Source organism: Protopterus annectens, chromosome 3.part0 (assembly GCF_019279795.1).
Source record: "Protopterus annectens isolate FY-2018-M chromosome 3.part0, PAN1.0, whole genome shotgun sequence".
Lineage (NCBI taxonomy): Eukaryota > Metazoa > Chordata > Ceratodontiformes > Protopteridae > Protopterus > Protopterus annectens.
The window spans coordinates 1952695367-1952722431 of NC_056731.1; the positions used below are offsets into that span (position 1 = coordinate 1952695367).

Sequence of the window (27065 nt, forward strand, 5' to 3'; positions counted from 1 at the left end):
CACAGAGTGCAAATCAGTACTTCCTGTGGTAGTTAACAGTGGCAGCCGCATCAAGTTGGCACAGGCAACCCTCTCCCAACAGTGACTCACCCACACACAAGAACACAGTAAAACACAGACACACACACAAACTATATACCCCATAGTTGTCCCTGCTGATAGAATGTCTATGATGTCTTCTTTTGTATGCTCTGGTAATTCTTGGATTATTACAATCAGCCCTTAATGCCAAACATTTGAGTTTCACACTTTATATCATTCAGTAAATGCATGACAGTGCAAATACAAGACAGAGAGGCATGCCTAATGTTTCCTGTCCTGCTTCCTCATATGCCACAAAAAGTTGCAGGTACTGCATAATGCCCAAGACCCACAATAAATATTAAAAACTACTTCACATTTAGAGGTGCCTGTCATTTTGTCTGATTTTTCTGATTTCTCGATATTTAGATTGAATATAAATACAAACAAAAAGTTTTTGTAATAGTAAGTTTTTATGATTTTATAATATTTATTAGGGGGTTTTAATAACATGTAAAAACAAGTTTTTTGTACTGTTGCCATAGCTTCTAAGGCATTGCAATAAATTCTAAGTCAGAAAGCAAGGGCACTTTAAATATGAAGTGATTTAACTGTTTAATTGTTTAATTATGTTGAATGTGAGTATAAAATGGAGGTTTTTATGGCTGTTGAGTTGTCTGATGAAGTTGGGGCATTTGCCTCGATGAAAGCATTTACAATAAATTGGTCTTTGGGAAGTTTGAAGCAACTAACTTGCTTTTTTCTTGTTTTTTACCAAGTCAGTAAAGTACACACACTTTTTGAGATTTGATTTAAACACACACGCATGCATGCACACGCACACACACACACACACACACACACACACACACACACACACACACACACACACACACACACACACACACACGCGCACACACACACACACATGTGCGCGCACACACACACACACACACACACACACACACACACACACACACCTGGGAAAGGCTGGCACAGATTTACTAGCTATGTCTTTCTGCCTAGATTATAAAGTAGTTACTGCCACCAGACACTCCAAGCCAGCTACTCTAAGGCTCTTGCAAGGGTACCCAATTATACTGGGTGAAATTAATACTAATACAAATAGCAATGTTGACCAAACAACAAGGCTTTCAGGAGTGGCCACAGCATCACCAAATAAATATAAGTACTCTCAAAGGTTAAAATATTCTCTAAAGGATCAGCCACAATGAAAAGTTTAAATACATTTAATAATAAATAATGAAAGAACATGAAAATACTGAATATCTATTTACAATAAACACCACAGTTTCAATCACAGGAAATATTAAAAAGAACACAGATTCACACAGATACTGTAAAACAGTACGTAACTAATCTCACTATATTTTCCTAATTGATCTAAAACATTACTATTCCCTGGTTACTTACTAAAGCAGGACAAGAAGAAGTGGGTGAGAAATCCTTCAATGGTAGGTTCCAAAAAACAGATTGCCCTGAGACTTCAGTCTCATCTAGTATTAAAACATCATGTTTGTGCTGGATTACAGAATGACATCACATACATCTGGTCATCTGACTTCTGGTTCCCATACTACCCCCCTTTACTAGACACCGAACTAGAATCTCACACATATGTGTTACTATACATACAAATAGAGCTTTGCTAAGATGTGTTGCAGGTTTTGGAAGTCATAAAACAATTCAAACTTCCACCCTTTCAGAGTAGCAATTAGTTCACCCCCCCCAAGGACAATACAGAAGGCTTTCTAGTACATACGTTTTGTCTCTGGATGCTTTGAGACCTGTGAGATACAATTTTTATGGCCTAAATTAAGTAATTTAATTTCAGGATATTTTTCTAAATGTTAGCTGGGGCTGAGCATAACCTCTTCTCTTCCAGTATCGTCTGTTATAATATTACTTTTAACAGTTATAATACAGTCTGACACACATGTATATTTCTTTTTTTTTCTGTCCAGCAGGGCCCACTGTTGGTACATTTTTAACACAAGAAGCTTTAAAAATACATTTTCAACACAAGCACCTGTACAAATCAGTTTGATATACAAATGACATATAATTCTTTACAAAACTCCAACTAGCTATGCTGGCATATGTTACACATCCACTTCCCTACTTCTCCTGGCATAGCTGGCAATATCTCATATCGTCACAGGAGGATACAGGGTTAGATTCTGTTTGGTGCCTTTTAAGATACCCTACTTAACTGGTGTCCAGTAGTTCTCTACATCTTTATTTTTATACATGTGCCTTTAAGACATGCATATTGAGTATTCCTGGAGTGTAGTGTTCTGTCCACCCCAACTCCATTCTCTTCAACTGCTGCCCAGGCACTCCTAGAAAGAGTTATTCCTGTTGGCTAGTGATTCTCTCCACCCCCTGAGAATATGTGTGTATATTTTTGTTGTGGTCAGTCTTTATATTTTTGTGTTATTCCCTAAGTGGATGAAACTGGGTTAATGTGCTTGATGATGTAGTTAGATAAATGCCTGATGACATAGGCAGAGTAGTGATAAACAAAATATTTAGTACTAATGTCCAAATGTTTTTTATCACGTTTTTATCAGTATCCATTATTAAGACAAACATTATTTATTTATTTATTTGTCTTTTGTTAACCGGGTTAGTCCACTGGGATGGGGGCTCATTTTCAGTGGAGACCCGAGGAGAAAAGCTCCAAAAGTAAAAGGTAAAAGTACAAGATGAAAACATATATTATAAAAAGGAACATATTGTATGGTAAAAAAAGCATACATGATTAAAATATTCCATGAAAAAGCCATATGAGATACAACACTGAAAGAAAAAAGCTCTAGTGATATATGATAATTTCATGATATAAGTGCATGATAGACAGGGAGATGTGTTCAATGCAGCATTAATAACAATAAACAAATTACTTACAAGTCAAAAACTTACAACTATATGAAATACAAAGAAGAAAATAAGTGAGCACAATGTTAATATTTTGGTGAAAGAATACTATGGAGATGCATTTTAAGCAAGGAAGTCAAACAAAATATAAGCATTGCCAGATGTGAGTAGAGAAAGAATGAAAAGAAAAAGGGGGTATCTAATGATAGAGTGAGTGATTAGTAGAAGTATTTGAAGCAAAAAAAAAAAAAAAAGATAAAGAAAAAAAGAAAAAGGGGGCAGGGTTAGTTATAGGTGGAGGGAAAAAATGAGGAGGAAGAAGAGTAGAGGTAGCCAGGGAAGGAAAAAGAAGAAAGGGGGTAAAGGTGGGAGAAAGTTGAGTTTAGGAAGAGCACAGTGAAGTTTCAAAGGTTTCATTTGGATTAAAAGTATATAAACTGTAGGGAAGGCAAGTAGTTCAATTTCAGGCAGCAGGAGGTTAGGTGGGGTGGTCACAGGTGCAAACATGTAAGTTAATCATACTTGCAGATTGCCAAAACTGCTTTGGACTGTAAAAGACAAATAAATTAGAAAAATAAAGAAGCAAAGTAACCATTTACTTTCAGTGCAAGAGAAAGACTTAATTTATGCATAAGCAGTTCTCTCATTTAAAGTATGTTTCCACTCTAATGGCTCAGCCAGAGAGAGAGAAATGCAAAAGTTACAAAGATCTGGATAGTTACTGGCATTTGCCTGACAGCTGATTCATAGTGAGATTTATATTCCTGCAGCCAAGGTCATTATTAAGGAATTGCTGATGTTCATGCTAAGATAGAGAAGGTTATGGGAGAAATTATTGAATGATACTGGAATCTGGTCCAAAATGAGGAAAGGTTAATATAAACAACTGGTGAGAGACAGAATCAAATACATTGATAAAATGTGCACAGTCCATCAATTGGTTTTATAAGAGCCATACCTTTTTTCAGTTTTTGTTACCAAGGGTAATTACCACAGTGGGTACTGATACCATCGTAGAAATTACATGACAAACCACATTTGTTGAGAAGTTCTCTAAACCATGTGCCAAATGTGTATTTTCACAGTTTACAGTTGGGAGAAGAGTGAAAAAGGATGGGTTTGATGTGAATGAATAGGTTTTCAAAGGAGAATGATGACAGCAAGTTGCCAGCAGCCTGAGAAAATGCCAAAGCACAGAGGAACTGACTGAACATTTGAGCCAGAGCAACAAAAATATAAGGTGTGCAGAGTTCTAGAAAACTGGAATATAGACCATCTATTCACACTCAAGTCTTTGTTTGAAAGTTTGTTTTGTTATTTGCTGGCAGTGTGGTTAATTATCTTATGAAACTTAAAGATGGAGGGGGTAAACAGTAGATGGAAGAAGAGGGGTGGATATGGAGATGGTAAAGATGCTGATACAGAAAAAAGTGATGGCAAAACCCACCCCTAACGGAGTACCACAGTGGTTCATCCTCAGACCAATGTAGCTTAATATCTTTATCAATAACTTTCACTCTGCTATTCCTAATGCCAAAGTCATCCAATATGCAGATGACTCTACACTTGTCTGCTCTGTCTCTAACCTCCCTGAACTCCTATCTAAAACTCAGACTGCTTTCTCAACTACTGAGCTCTGGATGCGCCAAAATCACCTTTCTCTCAATGTTAACAAATCTAAAATACTACTATTCACACCCTCAAAATCTTTCTCTTTTGATAAAAGTTCCTTCCAAGTCCTTAGCCAAAACAACTCTCCAATTGAAATTGTTCCCTTTGCCAAACTACTCAGTGTAACTATAGATGAACACCTCAAATTCAACATCCATATTCAGCAAAATATAAAGAAAACTCACCAAAAACTAGGTATGCTATACAGGAACAACCACTTCCTCTCTACTTCTACCAGGCATACTCTGGCCTCCTCTTATCTCCTTCCTTCCCTTCTGTACATCGCCCCGCTACTAACTAACCTATCCTCTTCCATCACTTCCAAACTTGAAAGCTGTTATAACAAAATTTCTAAATTTGTCACCAAAGCCATACATTCCACTCATCTCTGTGTTACCCACCAATCCCTCAACTGGTTAGTATTCACAAATTACCTGGACTTCCTCCAGCTCACTACAGCACATAGACTAATATTTAATCTAACCAAATGCCCCCTCTAACATCCTTCCCCCATACACTCCAAATAGAACTCTCAGATCTGAACACCAAAACTTAATTACTGTCCACAAACCTAAACGTCCTGCTCGACAACTTCCCCTCTCCTTCTTCTTAGGTAAGAAATGGAACTCTCTCCCTTCCACACTATGGACAATGTCAAACACAAACAACTTCAAAACTCAGCTCTAAACCTACTTCTCCTCCAAATGGAAATGTAACTGCATTCTCCCTACCTAGAACTCTTTAACAAAATCCCCAGGGAGGGTATCCTCCTGAGTTCCTAAGCACCTTATAGCTGGCTATAACCTTCTATAGCTAATTCCCATACGGTCTCTCACACTCTGTAAATATTGTAAATAGCTTTTGATTTTTGACTTTAACTATGTGAATTTGTTAAAATGTATCTGCAGGATATTTTTCCACTATGGGCAATATTGCTCATGCTTTGTATTATTTGATATGTATTTGTACTTGTACTTTTATTTTTATTGGACTGCTATCTTTACTGTAATCTGTTTCATGGAGCTTGTCTCCCTGGGCCTCCATTGAAAATGGGCTCTCTGGGCCCAGTGAACTTTCCTGGCAATCAAACTGGAAATAAATAAATAAAATAATAAATAAAACACATTAGCAATAGAGGGTCAGATAATTTAGAACAGCTAACATACTTAATATATTTAGATTAGCATTTTTACTGGCATAGTGATTAATATGCCTCCAGTATTCTTTACAGTTGCCGAGAAGAGAAAACTGTCTTTAAAGTAAGATGTCTTTGATACTTTGACTTTCCTCTTGCACCAGTTCTTAAGATCATTATATCTAAGTTAAAAGTTGCAGTTATTAAATATATATCTCTTATATATGGTCCCTCAAGTACATTTTCCCTTTAAGTCTCCTTTTACCCACTTAAATGGGGCATCCACAGACTTTACTTTGCTGGGGTGGGTGGTATTTATTGATTAGCGATAAAAATTTGTATTAAGAAGGTAGTAAAGGGCATTAGTAGCACCCAGTTTGGATATAATCACATTCCACATGAGGATAGGCAGATCTATTAGATGGACAGAGGCAAAGTCATCTTGGAAGGCTTTTTAAATGAATTACACAAGGCAGTGTTTCTGTGCTAATTTATTGCAAAGGATGTAGATGATAAGGTAGCGATCAGTAATTTTGAGATAAAGGTGGGTATACTGGTGATTTTATCAGTAGTGTTATTAAGTATCCATTAAAGAGAATTATACCTGCAACACCCTATGATGGGTCAAGTGTATTCACTGAGTGTGTGAGTGCAAGAAGATAGAATTAGTGAGTTAGTTAATACTGAAATGTCCAAGAGAGTGTGATACAATACTGATAAGGTCAAAAACAGAATTAAAAATGGTAGATGGGACCACTAGCATATGCACTATTAATGTTATATATAGCTTCATTGATTGAAATGGGGAGGAAATTGATGTATAAGAAAGTCAAAAAAGGATAAGGACAAGCTGAGGAATATAGACAAGACACAGGAAAGGTAAGAAGAAGTAAAAGTGGGGAGAGGTAGGAAGGGTATATTTTTGTGTTGGACATGCAGCCATTCTGTGATGTATTGGTGTTTCACAGCTAATTTCATTAATGGGTATATACCTGATGTTAAAATTGCAAACGTCTAGAAAATAAAACAATGATCATGTTTTTAATGTTTTATATATCACTGTTAACTCATTTTTCCCTTATAACCACAGCCAAGAAATGATGTTAACATAGGTAATGACAATGATTTACATGTACCAAAAAACTGTCTTGGTAATCAAACTCACCATGCTTCCTTAAATGAACAGCTTCATTTTTACATTATTGTTTCACTAATAAACCATCCTATGTGTTAATTTTCAATGTAGCATGTTCCACTGGTGAGACATAATTGACAGATTGTCTTACTAGGATGTAATCTCCCCTATTGTTGCACTTGGCATGGAAAATAGATTATACACTAATGTAGGAAGTGAGATATTGTGAGTTCATTCTTGCATGATGTCATGTCAAGAGGTTTCAGTTTTAAGAAAAATGTCAAGGACCCATCCTTATCAACAAAACTTATTCCAAAATAACATAGTTTTTGCATAAAATATTAAAATTTGGCACTGTATATGTTAAGAGGATTAAACACTTCTCTAAGGGCTTCTTATTTACTTATGTAAATTGTGTCATTATACTTTAAGAAGGGTAGATGGGGAAGGATATAAATGAAAGTCAGGGGATGAAAAACGGGAAGAAATATGGAATCATTGGGCAGACAAACAAAAATAAAATACAGACAAAAACAAATGTGGGGTGTTGACGCAAAGTGAGCAGGTTTGACAATGGAGTTAATAACATACAAACAGAGGAAGGACAGCTAGTGATGGGGAGGGTTGGGCAACAGACTGATGAGGGTAATGAAGCATAAGGAAAGGGAATACCAGGATGGGGGAGAGGGTGGGTATCCTGCTCCTGACACCAGCCTGCCTGGGCTAAACCCAGGAATACGTCAGTCATCAATGTGGCTGCTCTACCCCCACTGGGCCCTGCCTGAAGTGATGGTAATGCTAGTCCCAAGCATTGGTGTGACTCTGTAAGTCACACAAGAAGCCTCTCCAGGTGGCCAGTGTGAGCTTTAATCCACCAGTCTACCATGTCTCACACCACATCTACCAACTCCTTCCAAGTGATAAATTGTGACTACTTGTCAGTGACATTGGTGGGAACCATAGCACTCATCTATGGTGAGTGGTCTGAGAAAGCCGTGACATATGATACAGAAATGTTAACATAAATGGATATAAATATAACAAACATGAGTAAGTGACATCTTGACAAAGAAGAGGACAGGAAAGTCGTTAAAACTGTGAATGTTTCTGATGGCCTCTCATGATGATACCTACTGGTGTACTACAGAGCTTTCCAATATGCTACTATTTCAGGTCTGAGAATTCCGCCTTGATGGATAAACCCATATGTTCCTATTGTATAATATGCATGCAGGTGTGCAGTGTCACTCTCCCCATGGCCAAGGTTGGGTGATGTGTAGTTGAGACTATGGCAATAGGATGTGGTTGTTGGAAATTATGTAAGGGACATGGTCAAAGACTTGACATGTGGACTTGATCAGTGGTATAATTATGCAGTGCAACATCCCTGTGAAGGTGCTGTGTTGTACCACAGGCAAAGAAGCAATAAGTACCAACAGAGACAGCTATCAGCAGGTGTTTGACAAACACCATAAGGTACTTTGGCATGCACTATATCTCACAATATCAGTATAGCACAAATTACACAGGTATGCCAGGCAAAAGTGACACCAACATGGGTATATGGTTAGGTGATACATGGTCATTATTCTGCCATGCACCCCACTCCCATGGCCCTCCCCCTCCTCCATGATGCCCACTTCAGCACCCCCTTTCCATGCATGCTCACTGGCCTTTGCAGGTACTCATGAGAGGTCACAACATGCCTCTTAGCATGGCATAGGTCAATTGTGTAAAGAAATACATTTGTGAGTCAAGAATATTCATTCCAGTCAAGAATATTCATTCCAGTAAAACTCATTGGTGCAAAGACCATGCTAAGAACCTTGAAACTGCAAAATAAAAGCAGTCATTGACACAGCTTGCTTCATCACTCTACTGAAGACTGCTGGATAGCAAACTATAGAACTCTTCCTTAAATGATTTATAGTAATTGATACATGTAAAACATTCTTAAAAAAGGTAAGTGGATGGGAAATGGGGCATGTTTCATTTCTGATGTACTACTACTGCTGTACTTGTGTGTTGTTTGAGGATAAGCATGACATCTTATACAGTATTGTGGGCTTCAAGCCGCTAGTCTAATTGCACCCCCACCACATCCATCAACTCCTTCCAAGTAGGGGTAAGCTAAAGGGTGTCAATGGCACAACTGTGTGGGTGGGACTGCACACAGGACTAGTTCCTTATCTGTGCTACAGGTTTGAGTACTTATGCACTCACTGTGAGTGTAGTACTGTGGGTTGGGCCTCTTTGGGAATGTGGGAGGGCCCAACCAGCACAGTCCAGAGGTGAGCATTCAGTGGCCTTGTTGTCAACATCCCCCCAACTTGGTACTGTTTGAGTGATGTACCCATATACCATGTACCTTCACCCCCTGCTATGGACTGCATGTGCTTGGAAAGTCTCTGCAGTACAGGTATAAGGTTTGGTGTGGTGAGCATGCAGTAGCAGTGAATCATGTCATTTGTAGGCTATGAATCCAGGAGGCTCTGAAGGAAACACAACTTTCTTGCCTGCATTAGGAATTAATTCAAGGAATGTTAAAGCTATTGCTTTTCTAGCACTTTGAGTCATTACCTTCCTACATCTGTAACAGGGTGTTGCATGTCTGGCCCGTGCTATGTCTTTTGCTGTGGGAGGGGATAAAATATACTTATATCCATGTAGAGGGACATTTGCAGATAGTTGTAGGTGATTTCAATCATGTCTTGGAGGGTGCCCTGTTGTAGGCCTAGCTGTGGGTTGCACACACATACTCATCCTTGTCCCATACTGGGCAACTGTGAAGAGAGACCAGATACACTGTACTTCATGGAAGTGGTCTATGGCAGAGAGGTTGGTGAACACTGGCAATCACATCCTGTGCTGGGCCTGTGTCACCTCCACAGTCAGGGAGAGTAACATGATCCATATCACAACAGTTGTAATCTTCCAAAGTGTACATGCTGGCAGTATGTCTGCCTATGAGGCATATTCACATAACGATCACAGGAACTGTCTCATCTACATTTGTGCACATAGTTTCCTGTTCAGGGTACTTTGATACCTCTGACCCATTCCAGTGCAGTACCTGGAGAACATTATATGTATCACCTCTACATGGATAGCAACCATACATGTGGGTAGTCCACTATTAATGTTGCAATGGGGCAGGGGGATGTTGCCAACTCTGGCTTGTTGCAGTTCTAGCTGAGTAGGGAGATATCCTGTGTGACTTTACAGAAGCTTACATGCACATATGTTTCTTATTCAAGTCTGTACTGCCTAAAAGTAAAACACACTAAAAGTAAATTTTCCCAGGCAGAGAATGACATCACGTTGCATGGTTGTTGGATGCTTCCTCATGAGAGAGTTGATTTTCCATGCTTGTATCAGTTGGAATGTTAGGATATCCAATGGTGTTGGTGGCCAAAACTGGAACAACACACAAGAAGGATCACAGCCATGGTCAAAGTAGCATGGAGTAAGGCTGCCCACCTGATGCAGCAGTGGAGGGTAAAGGAGGGGGTCCACTGACACAATCACATATGCCAGATACAGAGGAATTCCTGGCATCTCTGTCTGTGGATACAGACAGTTCTAGCTTAAATTCCAGAGTGCTAGACATCAGTGCTGAGTTCCACATTGTGACATGGACACCCATTGGTAATGTCCCAGTTGGGTATGTCTGAACATAAGGTACTATCTGCATTACTTGTCCAGTTCATGGTTATAAAACTCACAAGCATGGCTTCTTTGTTTTACAGGAACATTGGGACTGCAGGTCCAAAGGCTGTCTGCCCAAACTATGTTAAGCATTAGTTTTTTGTGACATTCTGTTACATATAGCATTTTAACTGAATTGCGAATGTTGGTGAAGTGTTCACCCATAGACTGGGTAATTTTTAGGTGTTTTCAGAGGTGATGTGTTATTGGGGTCTTTCACCATTGATGCAGGACTACCTGATGTATGGGAACTATCTGGTTCTGATGATGATGGTAGCCAAATCCCAGCACAGTTAGGGGTTATGGTGTTGGTGACACAATGGGGCAATGCAATAGCCACATTCCCACCTCCTACCATGGACATAGCTCCTGTGCCTGTTCATCCCATCCACCAGTCCCAGGATGACACCCAGGAGCATGAAAATAGTAACATATCCACTAAGAGAGTGGCCTCATCTCTAGTAGCACAGTGTATCTCGGTTGCTGTCAGCTCCACTGAGTGAGATGATGACCTCAGGGACCAACATGCTGATGGCCAAACATACCATTAGTACCATCTGCTTCCTGAGCTGAATGTCTCCATGGCTGCTATTTGAATTTGTGCAGGAACATAACATAGAGACAGGTTAGTTGGGGTAGTACATGGTTTGTGTAAAGACCTCCAAATGGGCATGGATTACATATACAATATTATGGACAAGTGGTACAGGGAGTTTGTATATAGCAGGTATGCCTGTGCATTCACACATCACAGCTATGACACTTCCTGTGGCTAGTCCACTTCTGCCAACAGTGGAGAGGCCCACAGTTGCAGGTGGAGGACACAGTCTAGGAACCACAGCTGCAGAGAATAGGACCTATGGCTACACCAACTCAAGGGGCACTGTGAGTCAATATGAATATGCATGCAGATGGGGTCTTTGTGTGAAAGTCACCTATGACAGGACCCAGTGTTTGTGTTCAAAGAACACTTCATCCTCTGTGTGTGCTGTGTATAGTGCTTGTGACCTTCCAAGGACAGAGCACACCCATGGATGGGGATGTGAATGGTCTGGGCATACATCTCCTGCAGGTGCCCTGGACATGTCCACCAGACCCTGGCACAGTGCTGCATCATCTGTTGGAACTGTATCCCTGCGCACACACATGCATGCACACACACACACACACACACACACACACACACACACACACACACACACACACACACACACACACACACACACACACAATTAACTGTCACCCTCCAACTACACATATATATACACACATACATACACTGCCCGTTGTTGACACTTGTCATTATGGCCTACTTCACTTTGCATATGACAACTGTGTTCTACCTTCTGTACTCTGTTACTTGGGTAGCCAGAGTCTGGTGTACAGTGTGGCCAGCCTATGCATGCTATAGCACAGCCTGGATGCAATTTTACATGCATTGTTTTTACTGTTTCAAGTACTGCTTATTTTGCATCATGAACCAGATGCTGCCTCTTAGCCAGTGCCACAACATACTGCTTTTGCTTCTGTTTGGTATAATCATACCCTGATGCTGGCTCTTCACAGGCTCTTTATCAGATATGTCCTCTACTGCCAGGACATCCTCCACTCAAATGTTTCTGCCCTGCTGTAATTGCTTGAGTATTATCATACTGTCTAACACAGAACACACTGAAAAGACTTTACTGCACATTCCAGGGTCATATTATTGTGCACTACCATGGACAGCCAGATAATGGAAGTGGCCCCTTGTCAGGCCCAACACATGTTCAACATTCACTTTGGTCTATGGCAGGACATTACTGCATGCATTCTCTACCATGATCTGTACTTGGGAAATGTGATTGCCAATTTATACCTCCTTCCACGGACACAATTCCTGCAATCTCAGACCCCACCTTGATGGGACTGCTGCATATCCGCAAGTCAAGCTCCACTTGAATGTCATTAGCCATGGCTCCAAGACATAACCAACATTGCCCGTGGATAGTCATCCTTCACAAATTGCTAGAATAAGTTGCATGTGGAATAGATGTGGAAATTATGGGCACTGCCTGGGTAGTCCACAGATAAAACTGTATTATAGACTGTGCATTACAGACCACCTGTCAGTTGATGTAGTTGAACCCCTTATGATTGATAAACCATTGACTCCATTCTCTAGGTGGGGTCTTTATTGCAATGTGGGTGCAATCAGTGGCTCTCAGTCTCTCTGGGAAATGGGCTATGTCATAAAATGCCTGCATGGTTCTACCTCTCTTCTCTATGGTACGTGGAAACCACATATGCTCCCCCACATGCTGTGGCATGGCATTGAAGAATTGGTGGAGTATAATTCTCGGGCAGATGTCTGGGATACTCCCAACATTTCCCCATTGGTCTCTGAAAAGTTCCTGTAGATAATAATCTCACAGCTTTGCATAATTTGGTGTCCACAGGATAGGTACTCCGTGCATCTCATGGGCTTGCATATGAGGGTGAAATATCTCATCCAGCTCCTTCATGTTTCCTCTGTCCAAATGGTAGTGATACACTATTTCTGTGTCATAGAGGACATGAATGAATGACTCTGAGATGCTGAGGATAATCATGCATACCCCCATTACTAACAACAGCAACCACAGCCTCTTGCATACACGTATTCACTAATGTGTTTGGTACCCTATACAATTTTTGCAGTCTGTCTCATGTAACTCCAAGATTTTACAGAGGTCAGTAATCCTGGTGTTAACATCTTTCTGTGTGAAATATATAGATCACTATATCACTCTGCTATGTTGATTACCATCATTTGCATCTGCCACTGCCCACATTTTAATAACATTGCTCATTTTCATGTTATTATACTGCCATTTGCATATTATACAGGCTGTGAAATTTCTCAGCTTTCTGCAATCATGCTCAGTGTGTCTTTAAATTGCCCCTACCTGACATGTGGCCATTCTTCATAAAAAAATGTGAACAATTATGTGAAAAACGTTTCTGAATCCCAGGGTATGTTTGTTATGTCAAGGTGTCATTTTGGATTGGCCTTCCTGGTTGAAAGCTTGTAATGATGTGTTGAAGTATGTGGTATTGGTTGTCTGGGAAGTGAGTGACAATATGGTGACATCATAAAAAAATTTTTTTTTGAGTGTGTGTGTATACTCAATGTTGTAAGTGGGTGTTGTTCTTTTTCTTCCTGTGAACTCACTCTGTAATTGAATGTACCCCTTTGGAATTCTCATTGTGGTTTTTCATTTTTCACATAATTCCCACTAGACATTACTTCAGCATTAAGGGATGGCTTACAGAGACAGAAGAAGAGTGGAGTACTGGTAAACGGTGAGTGGGCAGGTATGAGATGGGAATGCAATGCATGAAAAAGGAGAACGGATTGAAAAGTTGATGGCAGACTGCAATACTGACAATGCTATTACCATAGTTAGCTGCAACTAGTGGGTAAAGGTTTGGTTAAAAGAAAGCTAGTACAGGAAGGTCAGTGAGTGAGTGAGTGTGTGTGTGTGTGTGTGTGTGTGTGTGTGTGTGTGTGTGTGTGTGTGTGTGTGTGTGTGTGTGTGTGTGTGGTGGGGGGGGCAGCGGCTAAGTTCTGAATAGTAGTTTGCAAATAGTAGCTGATAACTCTTCCACAACTCAGTCATTCTGTAAAATTGTTTTTTTTACATTGCCAAGTATATACCACACACTCTAGAAAGCTACACTTATAAATTCAGTACAAGTACTATTCCCCATATGAGCCAAACCGCAATTCAATAACTCAAACAGGTAGAAATGTATGCTACATTACTATTTGATTAATAAACACCAGTGATGCACAGGAAACTCGTTTACTGCATGAAATGTAAGTTTTTTTTTTAAATCAGTGTTAATTCATAATTTAACTTAATGTGAAACAGCACCACATTGCAAAACCTTCCCTTCCTCACAAAACCCAGCTGGTGACTTACCAGACTTTTAATCCTTTCCAGAGGTAGCATTCCAGGTCTGATGCTTCCTGTGGCTCGCAGAGAATTCTGTACCTCTTCTGGGATAATGAACGACTCATTATACCAGATTTCAAACTCTAAACGAAAAGATAAATATTAAATATGAGACTATAAGAGAAATGCTAAAATCTTATCTACTTAATCAAGCTAAATGTTCCTGTAACCCAAGAGGCCACACAGTGTAAATCAATATCTCTTCTCTATTCTTACTGCTCTAGAAGTTTCCATTGCTTTGATTTTCCTACCTCAGACTTTATATGCATCACCCTTTTTTCCTCTTAATTTACTGGCTTATGTAATTCTGTAGTCTTAGTATGGCACATTCTTTTTATATTTTATTCACTGTCACTTCATGTTTTTGTTTTCTTACATACATTGTATGAGTGGTCACATTATTGATCCTAGGCTGAGACTGAAATTGGTAAAACTTAATCAGTGCTCCACCCTAATTAACAAATTCAATAAGAAATAAAAACATAAATACATGCTCTTGTAAATTGCCTTACTACAACAATATAAGAGCCAAAGTCAATCATGTTTCAACAATCAATTTTCTACAATGGAAATGGAACAAAATTAAACCCTGCAATCATTTCTGTCCTTGGGTAGTTAATTGGCAAAGTAATTGTACGGATTCACGCAGCTGTGAAATATATGACAGTGCTTCTGCACAGAAATAGTTTTTCATGTTATACACAGTGTTGCCTCATAGCAAGAGGTTCTCCTGTTCAATTCTTGGCTGGAGTGCCTTCTGTATGGAGTCTGCATGTCCTCCCCATGGTTGAGTGGCCTCCGAAAGACATGTGTGAATGGGCATGCCTTCGCTGAAGGTTGGACATCGGGCTGGCAACTCGGCACCATAAAAAACGACTGCCAATCATTAGCGGACCAGAGTTCCACTGTGGCGACCCCTAACTGGGAAAAGCCGAAAAGACAAACAACAACAACACAGGACAAAGGCTTGATTTTTTAACAAGAAACATCTTTATTAAATTATTACTAATGACATAGGCAATCATACATTTATATGAGTGAAAACAAACCATACTGACATAGTCCCAGTTGCAAGTATTTTACATCACAGATTGTACTGACATAATTTTAGTTGGAAACATTATACATCACTTATAATCTACCCAGTTGTTGTCATAGCTCATTCAAATCCTGCCTCATTTTAAACCTCATTCCTTCCCTGTATGTATTGTTCCCACAATTACCATTTTCCCTATGTAATTTGCGCCTGCCATTTTCAAAAGATCCCAATTCCAGTTGTTTTATCTATTACTATATTCACGACTTCTAGTACAGTTTGTTTAGACTTTGATTTCCATTTTGTAGTAATTGCTTTTTTTGGCAGCCACCATAATTACACTCAGCAAGGTCTTACTGTGTTTAGGCAATTCCGATTCTGTATCATAGCTCAGAAAATTTTTTTACCTAGTTACACCAATTTGCTCACCCAGTATCTCTGACAGAGCAGTCCTCAGGGAATCCTTAAAGTCTGCCAACTCATTATACTCCCCGAAAATACGTTCCCAATTACGTTTCTTCCCCATCACACCTCCAACATTTGCTGTCTATGTGAGGAAAAAATGCCTGGAGTCCACATCAGGTATAAAAATATCTATGTAAACATTTCCAAGCAAAAATCCTACATCTTCTAGATTTTGTTGCATATTAAAAGAGTTTTGAACTTAACCTATCAGCACTGCACTTAAGGCAATATCATATTAAATATCTAAAAAATATATACTTAATACCAATTACAAAATTAGCTTGATTTTACCTAAAAAGCTAAATTAGGCCACCCTACCTAACTTGTCTGTGAGCAGGAGAATAACTCTGTTTGCCTCATTTGCTCTGACCTTTGTTATTCACAGATATGACAAAGTAACTGAGATATTTAGAAACATTTATTTTAACAGAGAAGTACAGTGTCAGGAATGATGCTGGCACAATAGTAAACACTGTTGCCTCACAATAGAACAGTTGGACTCTCTTCACATTTCTCAGGTGGTTTGTCTTCTGTGAGGTGTTTGCAAGTTTGCCTCAGGTCTGGTGCGTTTCTGCCAGCAAATTTGTTTTTAGTCCCACATTAGAAAGACATGCTGGTAACTGTCCCTGACTGTGTGTGTATGACTGTGCATGAATAACTGTGGGTGCAGTATGAGGGACTGATATTTCATATGGAGTAAGTTTCTACCTTACATTCATTGCTTGGCAGGATAGGCTCTGGTATTACATGATCTTGAATTGGATAAAAATGACTATAGAAAATTAGTTGGATAAATGTACAGATGGCGGGCTAGCTAAACATGCAGTACAGCTCGGAAGCAGCTCATGCTGTGACTTCTAAAACTGTTCTGCTGATTACAGCTTTGATTAACAAACTTTCCTCAGAAAATACTAAATAGTTCACAGTATACTGAAGAATTTCTAATGTACAGAATAAGAAAATTCTGAATGGTGTCTCTTCAAATCACAATTTGTCATACACTGCAGTACATTTTTTGTTTAACTTCTGCTCTGAGTATCTAACTTCTCCCTTGGGCTCCTTGCTGACCCATCTGTTCCCACACAGGAGTCATTCCCCTTGGAATCAGAGTAGGGATCCAGAGGTGATTTCATCATTCATGTTAGGGATTGTGATTTCGGATTTTAGCCTTAGTATCCTCACCACAGTTGTGACGCCAATATCATGCAGCACTGGAAGATGCATGTCTCCTTCCACACACACACACTGTCCCCAGTTATAGTGCTATGTGCTGCTAATGCAAAGGTGTCTGCCACAGACAGTCATTTGCTTGGATCAACCATGGCCCCTTCTCCCTGAGGCAGTCAAGCTGATGTTAACTGCTCCACTGTAACTGCCCTGCACCAGCTCTTCCGGTGCCTGTGTGGCTAGTTGAAGCTGGGTGATGTGCACTATAGTCAAGAGTTTTATGCCTTCAAGCCAAAATGCTGGCTACATTGCTGTACATTTTATGTGTAGCCAGCAAAATCTAAGTAAACTAGGTGAAATGCACACTAATCACACTAAAAGAGTACATACAGAAAAATATTGTTGATGCAAATGCAAATCTCAGTTTGGCCAACAGGTGTCACTAAAACTGAAACATAGCATGTGACTGACTTGAAATGTATTATTGAACAAATAGCTCCACTGTAGTTTATAGACTGCTTTTCTACTTTAATAATTCAAGCAAGTATTGCAAACTGAGAATGAAGATTGCTGTCTCTATGCCTGTATCATTTTTGTCCTTGTGTGTAACAGTCTATAATTCCATTAGAAAAATTACACAGTATAAAAGTTTTGCAGAAGCATACCGGCATCAAGCAGGAATGGAAATCAAACAGAAGTAGATAAAAATTTGTCCTTGTATGTTGTTGTGTTTTTTGGCTTTTCCCAGTTAGGAGTCGCCACAGCGGAACTCCGGTCTGCTAATGATTGGTAGTTGATTTTTACGTGCCGAGTTACCAGCCCTGACGCACAACCTTCAACAAAGGTATGCCCATTCACGCATGTCTCCACGCAGAAGACGCTATAGCTGAGAATCGAACCAGACAGCGTCTTACTGTGAGGCGACAATGCTACCGCAGCACCACCACCTTTGTCCTTGTACATGTAACAGTCTGTAATTCCATTTGAAAAATTACACAGTATAAAGGTTTTGCAGAAGCATACTGGCATCAAGCAGGAATGGAAATCAAACCATAAGAAGATAAAAATCAGGTAGAACTGAATGTGCCAAAAAACCCCAAAAACAAAAAAAAAAAAAAAAAAAACAAAAGAAAGAATATAAGGTTAAGGATCAGATGACAAGGCAGGAAATATGGAAAATGTATAAATACAGTTGTAAGTATAGAAAACTCTTGGAACAACCTCATGTTGATCAGGATCAAACAAAGGAATGGTTAAGGAGAGATGAATTTAAACCAAAAAGATGAAAGGTTAATATTGGCGGCCCAAGATAGTGGAGTACATACACATTGGTTTACAAAGTCATTTGAACATGTCGAAGAACCAGACAAATGTAGGTTTTGTAAAACAGAACTGAAAACAGTCGCACATCCTATTGCTGGTTGTGATATACTAATAGCAGAAAGACTGTATACTGAAAGGCATAATAATGTGGCAAGATTGTTGCAATGTTATAATACTGAAGTAGCTGAAAAACACTGGAAAAATGAGCCACAAAGCATTATAAAAAATGAAGTTTATATCACATGGGATCACCCATTACCAACAGTTAAAAAAATAGATGTGAGAAAACCATATTTAGTAGTCCATGAAAAGAAGACAAAAGTAGCATTGATCATTGAAAATGTTACACCTAGTGACTACAGTGTCTTATGTACAGAGAGACACAAAGTCATAAAATACCAGGATTTGAAGGCAGAAGCCAGGGCAATGTGGAAGAAGGTTACCCAGACAGTTCCAATAGTAGTAGGAGCAACGGGTCTTATAAAAAGGAATTTACAGTCATACTTAGATATGTTACCAATACATGTAACTCCATATGAAATGCAGAAGGAGTCATTACTGGGCACATTGCGGGTGCTGCAAAGAGCATTACTGGCTGACATCAAAGATTGAAACAATACTAATTTCATGAACTTGAATCATACTTTGACTTAGGAATAGGGTCCATTCCCGTCATGGTATTAGAAACCCAAAAGACTTGGAGAAATAAAAAAAAAAAAAACATACAAAGCACCAAATCTTTGTATAAAATATGCTAAAACAATGCAGAACTTTAATCATTCATACAGCAAACACTTCTTCAGAGTGGAATAACACTGCTAGCAACCTTTAGCAAACAGCACACTATACTGAATAGTTGAAAATAATGTTTAAATATCTTTTATAACGTTGCTTTTAAACAGCTATAGCTATTCACACTTGGGAATACATGGGCATTAATTTTTCTGCTTACAATTTGCATTCTAACAATGGCACTTCATTATTTATTCTATACCTCTAATAGTTTTATAAATTATTGTTAAATACTGAAGTTTAAAACTATTTCATAGAACTATTAGCTGTATGCTTATATAAAAAAATATTATTGTTACATCTCTTCACATCATTAAGATATTCACTAAAGCATTATTTAATTTTTAGCACAGAATCACAAATGCAAAAATTCACAGTATACAAACAATACATACAGAATAAAACCTGTGCTTTACTCTGCACAACAACTAGAATACATACATGTCTTATTAGCTTAAAGATGGACAAAACAAATGGTCACTTGGAAGGGCATTTTTACTCTGTGAAGAACTGTTACATTTCTAAGTGCCACTCATTAAAAATATGTATCTGTTGCAGACAAATTAAAGCTACAGTATCTTTAAATTTCATTTTTTGTAAACAAATCTCAGTTCTTCACTGACAAGCTTAACAATATCTACGCAAGAGATCAATAGTCTCCATTTCTTACAAATTGCTTTCTTAATTTCATAATCATTTATGTCCTTAGAAAATGTCATGCCTAAAACAAGAGCATCTCAGTTACCTGTGCATAGAAGAGTCTGGGCATACAAAGTACCACATAATTCCTCTGACGTTCACACAGAACATTAAGTGATATCAGGCTGACAACTGGACAGAAGTCTTTTGAGTTCACTGTTAAATCAGATTCACTTGATAAAGCTCTGCATTGAGTCAGGGTGAAAGCGCTTGTGTATGAACTGTTACAATAAAATTATTTATTTGTAGATGACTTCAGTGTGCCCAGACCATTCATTTTGTTTTTAATATAATATAGACCCTAACAAAACTTAATAAATTTAGATAACCATTTGAAAATAGTCTGTTTTGACACAAGTTGTTTCTTCTTCTTACCTTCACAAGAAATGAACAATCGATCTGAAGATCTGAAAGGTTTAGTTCTGTCAAGATAGTACCTGAGTTGTGTGTGGACATCCAAGATAAGGAGCATCCTTTCTCCATCATTTTTAGGGTGAGGAACGAAAATGAGAATGGATGGTTTGGCTTAAAGTAAAGTCGGATACCACATTAGGCATAAAAGAAGGATTAGTTCTCAAATAAACCCTGTCTATATGGAAAATGAGATAGGGCTGACTCTTCATATGAGTTTGTAACTCAGATACCCTTCTTGCAGAGGGCAGAGCAATCAGCTGGTTCAAATGGAGCAAGGTTTAGATTTTCTAACACAAAATTAAGATTCCAAGGAGGGACCATTAGTTTCCTTGGAGGCCTCATATGCAAAATTCCTTTCAAGAACATTTTGACATGAAACTGCATTTAAAGAGAAGGATCCATGGGCAAGCATGCTGAAATGGCCGATAAATGAGCATTTATAGAGAAATAAGAAAGGCCATATAATAGTAACTCACTCTACTGTAACACCAGAGAACAACTAGCTCTGAATGTGTGCTAAATATGTGGCTGGCACCAACTAGAAAACATTTTCCATTTGCTAATATATGATTTCCTAGTAGCAGGCTTTCTTGCTGCCATTAGTACCTGTTGCATGTCCTCAGTAAAATAGATGCTAAAAGGAATTAAGACCCTATCATCCAGGCAGTCATTTGAAGATGACTGATGTTGGGGCATATCAAACACCCCCATTATAATGTGAATAGATCCAGTCTGTGAGGAAGCTTGTGGTAATTGCCATTTCCAAAAAAAGATAGAACCACGCTTGGGTGGGTCAGAAGAGAATCACCACAATGATCTTGGGGAATTCCTTCTGAATCTACAACAGTTCCCCTGAACATTAGTGGAACCGGTGGAAAAGCATACAGGAGCATTCCTGTCCAAGGAAAACAAAAGGCATCTGCCTTTCAGACCTTCCTGCATGGAGTGCTGGAACAGAATCTTGTCAGCTGATTGTTTAGAGAGGAGGCAAAGAGATCTACTGGAAGAACTCCCCACAGATGGATCAAATCTTGAAAGACCCTCTGATATAGTTTCCATTCATAAGGGTCTACCCTGGTCCTATTCAGCTTGTTTGCCACACAGATTTGCTTTGAAGGAATGTAGGATGCCTGTAGAGTGAGGTTGTGCTGTGAAGCTATACCCAAGCTAACATGGCTAGTCTGCAAAGAGGGTATGACATGATTCCTCCTTTCTTGTTGATGTATGGCATGACTGTGATATAGTCTGTAACCACTTAAGGAGGTTTCGAGGACCAAAGATGGTTCAGAAAGTTGAGTGCCATGATTAGGGCAATCATCACCTTGATATATATGAGCTTGTGTCTGTCCTTGTTGTTCCACATCACTTGCACTTTTATCCCTCCTGAAACTGCTCCCCAAGCAAAATTCAAAGCATCTGAGGTAACTGACTGCTTTGGAGCAGGAAGGGACAACAGGAGACCTGGATTTAAAGAAATCTGTTGTCTCCACCCCAAGATTTCTCTTCTGACAAACCCCAGCAGTGGGATTTGAAAAGATAAAGGATGATTATGCTAGGACCGAAGAGATTTCAGATACCACTGTATCTTTCTCATGTGAAATCCTGCCAGGGGTATCATGAGAATTATAGTTGCTATGAGACCCATACTCCTGAGGTATTCCCTTGCAGTGACCAAAGTCTGAGAGGAAAACTTCAGAAATAGATCTAAATAAAAATCTGTTTTTCCTGTGGAAGAAAGCTCTTTGAACCGTGGTGTCTAACTGACATACTGGGAACACAATCCCATGTGAGGGAATCAAGAAAGACTTTTGAATGTTCTCAATCCCAGCTTGTGTAAAAGATCTGTCATCCAAGAGACAGAGATAGAGATTCCTGACACTTAGAAGAAGACTCTGCAAAGATAAGCAAGTCATCTAAATATGGAAAAATGTGGATATGCTGCAGCCTGTTGTGTTACAACTGGAGCTAGACACTTTGTGAACACTCTTGGTGCAGCGGATAGTCCAGAAAGTAAGGCAGAGAATTGATAATGTGATTCAGACACACAAAACCACATTAAGAAACAACTGACGTCTGGATGAATGTGGATGTGATAAGCATCTTTTAAGTCTAGTGTTACCAAAAAACTTGAAAGAGGAAGGACAGGTAATAGGTTGTGAAGTGACATAATTCTGAATTTTGGCACTATCACAAATAGGTTCACGAAAAAAAGATCCAGAACTAGTCTCCAAGCATTTTTCTTCTTTGTCACTAGGAACATCCTTGAATAACAACCCTTCTCCACCTGGGAAGGAGAAACTGGTTCTATCACTCCTTGGGACAGCATATGATGAAGAACACGTGGAGGCAAAAGAGTCGGATCTGAAGGATGAGGAATGGCCCCCCAGAAAGGAGGAAGTTCATCTGACTGCTGTTTGTAACCCTGGTGAATGATTTTCAGAACATATTTGTCTGAAACCATGTGTTAACAAAGAGCAAAATGGAGATTCAGACTTTCTGGAAGAAAAAAATGAGATCAAGGTGGGAGGGGTTCACAAGGTCTCTTGAATAGTTATTTAGACTTGTTGGACTGTCCTTGGTTTTGGGAGGTTTTTTATAACCTCCTTGCCATTTCTTCTTAAATGTCTGTTTACCTGAATTTTGTTGAGACTGTTTATTCTTTTTTTTTTTTTTTTGTCAAAACTGGACGAATAAATATAAACGTCTTGGCCAATTTGGAAAAGGAGGGATAAAAAATCTTAAGAGATTCCCTGGATCAGCTTATCCCTTTCATCACACTTTTTGATCACCTCTGCAGCAGAGGGGCCAACCACTAAATCTCTAGCAAAGGAAGAATTTTAAATTTCATTTTTAACATCGTCTGGGAGGTTCTGAAAATGCAGCTTATGCAAACCTTCTTAAAACAGTACCAGTGGCCATATCCCTGGAAGAAGTATCAATAGAGTAACACACACACATTGCAAAGAATGAGTAGTGACCTGTGCAACAGAAGAAAGTAAGTTATTTAACGCAGATTCTTTCTCACAAAAGAAACTGCAGATAAAACATTCCTCATACTTTCACAATTTATCAGAACAAACTTTAACATATGAGCCTGACAATTCAAAATTCTGAGCAAAGTTGCAGAAGTATACACTTTTTTTCCAATACTTGTCAATAATTTTCCCATCCTGATCAGAAAGAGTAGGATTGGAATTAACTAAGTGCATAGTAGTAGTGGGATCAACTAAAGTTATAGCTGCTGTGTCAGGTTTAACAACAGTGTATAGAAATTTAAAAGACTGAGGAACTTTATGCATCCTAACTGCCTTTTAGGGGCAGCTGGCGATCAGGAAAATTGCAGGCAGTAACCCTCACACCTTCTAAAGCAGACAGAACAGGAAGAAAGGTTGTAGGTTTTGGAAAATCCTTCTGTATCAACTCATAGTATTTTCTGAGGGACTGAGAGACCTCTGTGCTTTCCCACTGAAAACACTCACACATTCTAGCAATAGTCTCAAAGAAAGAGAATCCCCCACAGAGAGAATCAGAAATTGAGCTCTCCTCTGAGTCTGAATCAAAAATCTGACGGAAAAAAAATAACCTGTGTACATAGCTATGTGGAGCTGTAAATGTGGCAAGGACAGATATAAAATAGTCCTGTTTTTCCCCACATAACCATTCACCAAGATACATGTGGACAGTATACCTTCCCCACAGCGACCTCCCCTTATTCAGACAGCAAACATTATCTCTACTTACGCAGAATAGTCCTGCCTCTTCACTATATCACCATTCAGTAAGACATACTTATACAATACTCTCATCCCCAATGGGACCTCTCTTCAGTAAGAATGCAAACATTAACTTTGCTTAGGTATTGTAGAAAGGACAGAACTGGTTAACTTTTTAATAATTCTCTTGTCAGCAGCCTGTGCAGTGTCCATATGTGTACTGCTAATATATCTCACATCTCAAATTAATATATCCCTGTACTTCTCTTTAAATTTGCAGTTTTACATTTATAACTCCCTTGATGTAAACGTAGTGTCAGTTTCTATTTTTGTATCTGATTTCTCTGTACTCATATCCTATAGCCCCTTCTAAGCTGTCCATACAATGGTTTTAGCAGAATCAGAAGACATGCACACACACACACACACACACACACACACACACACACACACACACACACACACACACACACACACACAAACACACACACACACACACACACAATGTATGGAGCTGTAGCTAGGGTGGAGCAAAGAAGGTTACTGCCCCTGGGTGGGTGTTAAGGGGCAATATTGTCAGGTGCTGATGGTGCAGGGGTGTAATACCACCATAAATGAATGCTGATAATCAAGTTGCAGTTATGGCTGAAGCAATGAAGCTCTTATTTATTTATTGGCATTTGCAGATGGGAAATGTCTGATTGAGTCAGAAACCCATTTTCAGTGGAAGCCTGGGGAGAAAAGTTCCACAATACAAAGACAATAGGAAATTTTAAATTATACAAAGTATTAAAATAATGAAGAATACATAGATTATAACAAACAAGACAGCTTCTGCTCCGGAATATGTTGGTAGATATGACAAATAGATACCTAATGAAAAATAAGATAGGCTCTTGTATTTTGATAGCTATTACAGTATCTCCTAGACACAGAATCAATATAGGGTTGCATAATTTATGTAAGATAAATTTTGCCATAGCTGTAAAATATCATCACCAGTCCTTAACAAGTTTAAATGAGGAAAAAAATTAGATTTTTTTATCAACTGAAGTTGTGGACATAAAACATCTAGACTAGAGATGAGTAAATAATGTTAGGTAAGGTGTAAGGACAGGGAGAAGAGTGATTGTAGCAGTAGTTGAAGTAATTGTTGGAGAGAAAGATAAGAGAAGGAGAGGTGGTAGGGAGGCTAAGAAGTCTATGAAAGGAGGTTTACTGAGGATAAAGATGTACATATCGTTTAGACACCAAAATATTTATATCAGTTGAATGATGTGGGGAGAAGGAGAAGTAATTTAGAATGAGAAAGTACTGTCTGATAGTAGAGGGTGGCGATATTACTTACGTTACTTTGCACTACTAATAGTACCAGAGAAAAAGTTTAGAGGTGAGCAAATATGAGGGAGAGGAGAAGGAGAAATACTCAGATGGACAGATACTATTTGATAGTAGTAGGTGGCAAAAAATAAGGGGAGAAGGGTGGAGCAAGTAATGTTAGTTGATTGTTTATGTACAAGAACAACTGTAGGAGTTAAAGTAGTGGTTTTGAAGGTCTGAAGGGATTCAATAGTACTGGTGTGTGGAAGTAGAGCATTCCATATTTTAGCAATGGTGTAAGAGTAAAGACATTGTCCAGCTCTGTTGGTAGGTTTATATACTAGTAAGAGTTGTTTGTTGCTGGAGCAAAGATTTCTTGGTGGGGTGTAAGGTTCTGAGATAGATTTTAAAGCAGGGCAGTTATCAGGTAGGTAAATTAATTTGTGGGCCAGAGATAGTTGAGTTAAATTCAGGTAGTAAGGGAATTGTAACCAATTTAGTTTTTTTGAGGGCCAAGCAGTGGTGGGAACAGTTAGGAATGCCAGTAGCAAATTTGGCAATTTTGTGATAACATGACTGTAGTTTGTTCATTAGGGTGATGTGAAGATTGGTAAAAATAGGAGCACCATAAAGAAGGGAAGGAAGTAGGAAAGGAATTGACTAATGTTATTTTCGTAGAGGTATCCATGAAATATTTGTGACTGTAAAGTATGCCAAGGTTAATATGTGGTGACTTAGTAGTATCTGGTGATTTCACTGTATCAAGCTGCCTGTTACATTAGTGGAAGAAGAGCTTTTTTTTTAATTCAACACTGAGAAGACCAGAAGACATTTTTTTAACTTTTATTTGTGGGGGTACTAGTTTGGAGAACTGCTCAGGACCTGAGATAATCTAGCTACAGTTCTGCACACACACACAAACACACACATTGACTATATATTCTATGCCATTTGATTGAATGCTCATTTGATTGAAAGAGAAATCAATGACCACAACTGGCCGAAAACATATTTGACTGAAAACTCATTTTACTGAATCACAATTGATTAAAAACAAGTTGCATAACAAATATACAGTAAAAAGCTATTTTGCAGGGGGTGAGGCCCCTCTGCATCTCCCTAACTGGGAGAATTTTAACCCTGACATCCCCTTACTTATATATACTAACTTCACAGTCACACAACTGTGGAGAAAAGAAAAACATCACACACAATGAATCAGCAGTGGTGCACAAACATCTACAGATCTGGGGGTATGACATGATGATGGTCATTGCCAATCCACAAATATTCTTCTAGACTCACTTAGGTTCATAGGATCATAGGAGGTTACTAGGCTAATGGCCCTGGGGCTCTTACAAGCCTAGCCAAGAGTTTATTCCATAAAAAAAACACAGTCACCACTTGCCACCCATGTCAATGAGGGACACAGGTGGAACCCCTGGGACAAATCTGTGTTTTCCCATTCACTCATCAATGTTGAGCTTGAAGAGGATCAGTGAGGTAACTCTGTTTGATGTGTATGGGAAGTCTATTCCAGAGACAGGACAGCCTCTAGGAGACAAACCTGTCTCTCCAGCAGGTT

At 38.9% G+C, this 27065-nt stretch overlaps 1 protein-coding gene across 1 annotated transcript in view; it reads right to left on the reverse strand.

Moving 5' to 3' along the window:
- The window catches only part of KIF9 (kinesin family member 9), a 1986094-nt gene that overhangs the window by 134147 nt on the left and 1824882 nt on the right, over positions 1-27065 (reverse strand). Inside the window, exon 18 of the mRNA XM_044066028.1 lies at positions 14519-14634. Within this exon, the coding sequence (XP_043921963.1) occupies positions 14519-14634 (116 nt within the window). The remainder of the gene's footprint in view (positions 1-14518; positions 14635-27065) is intronic.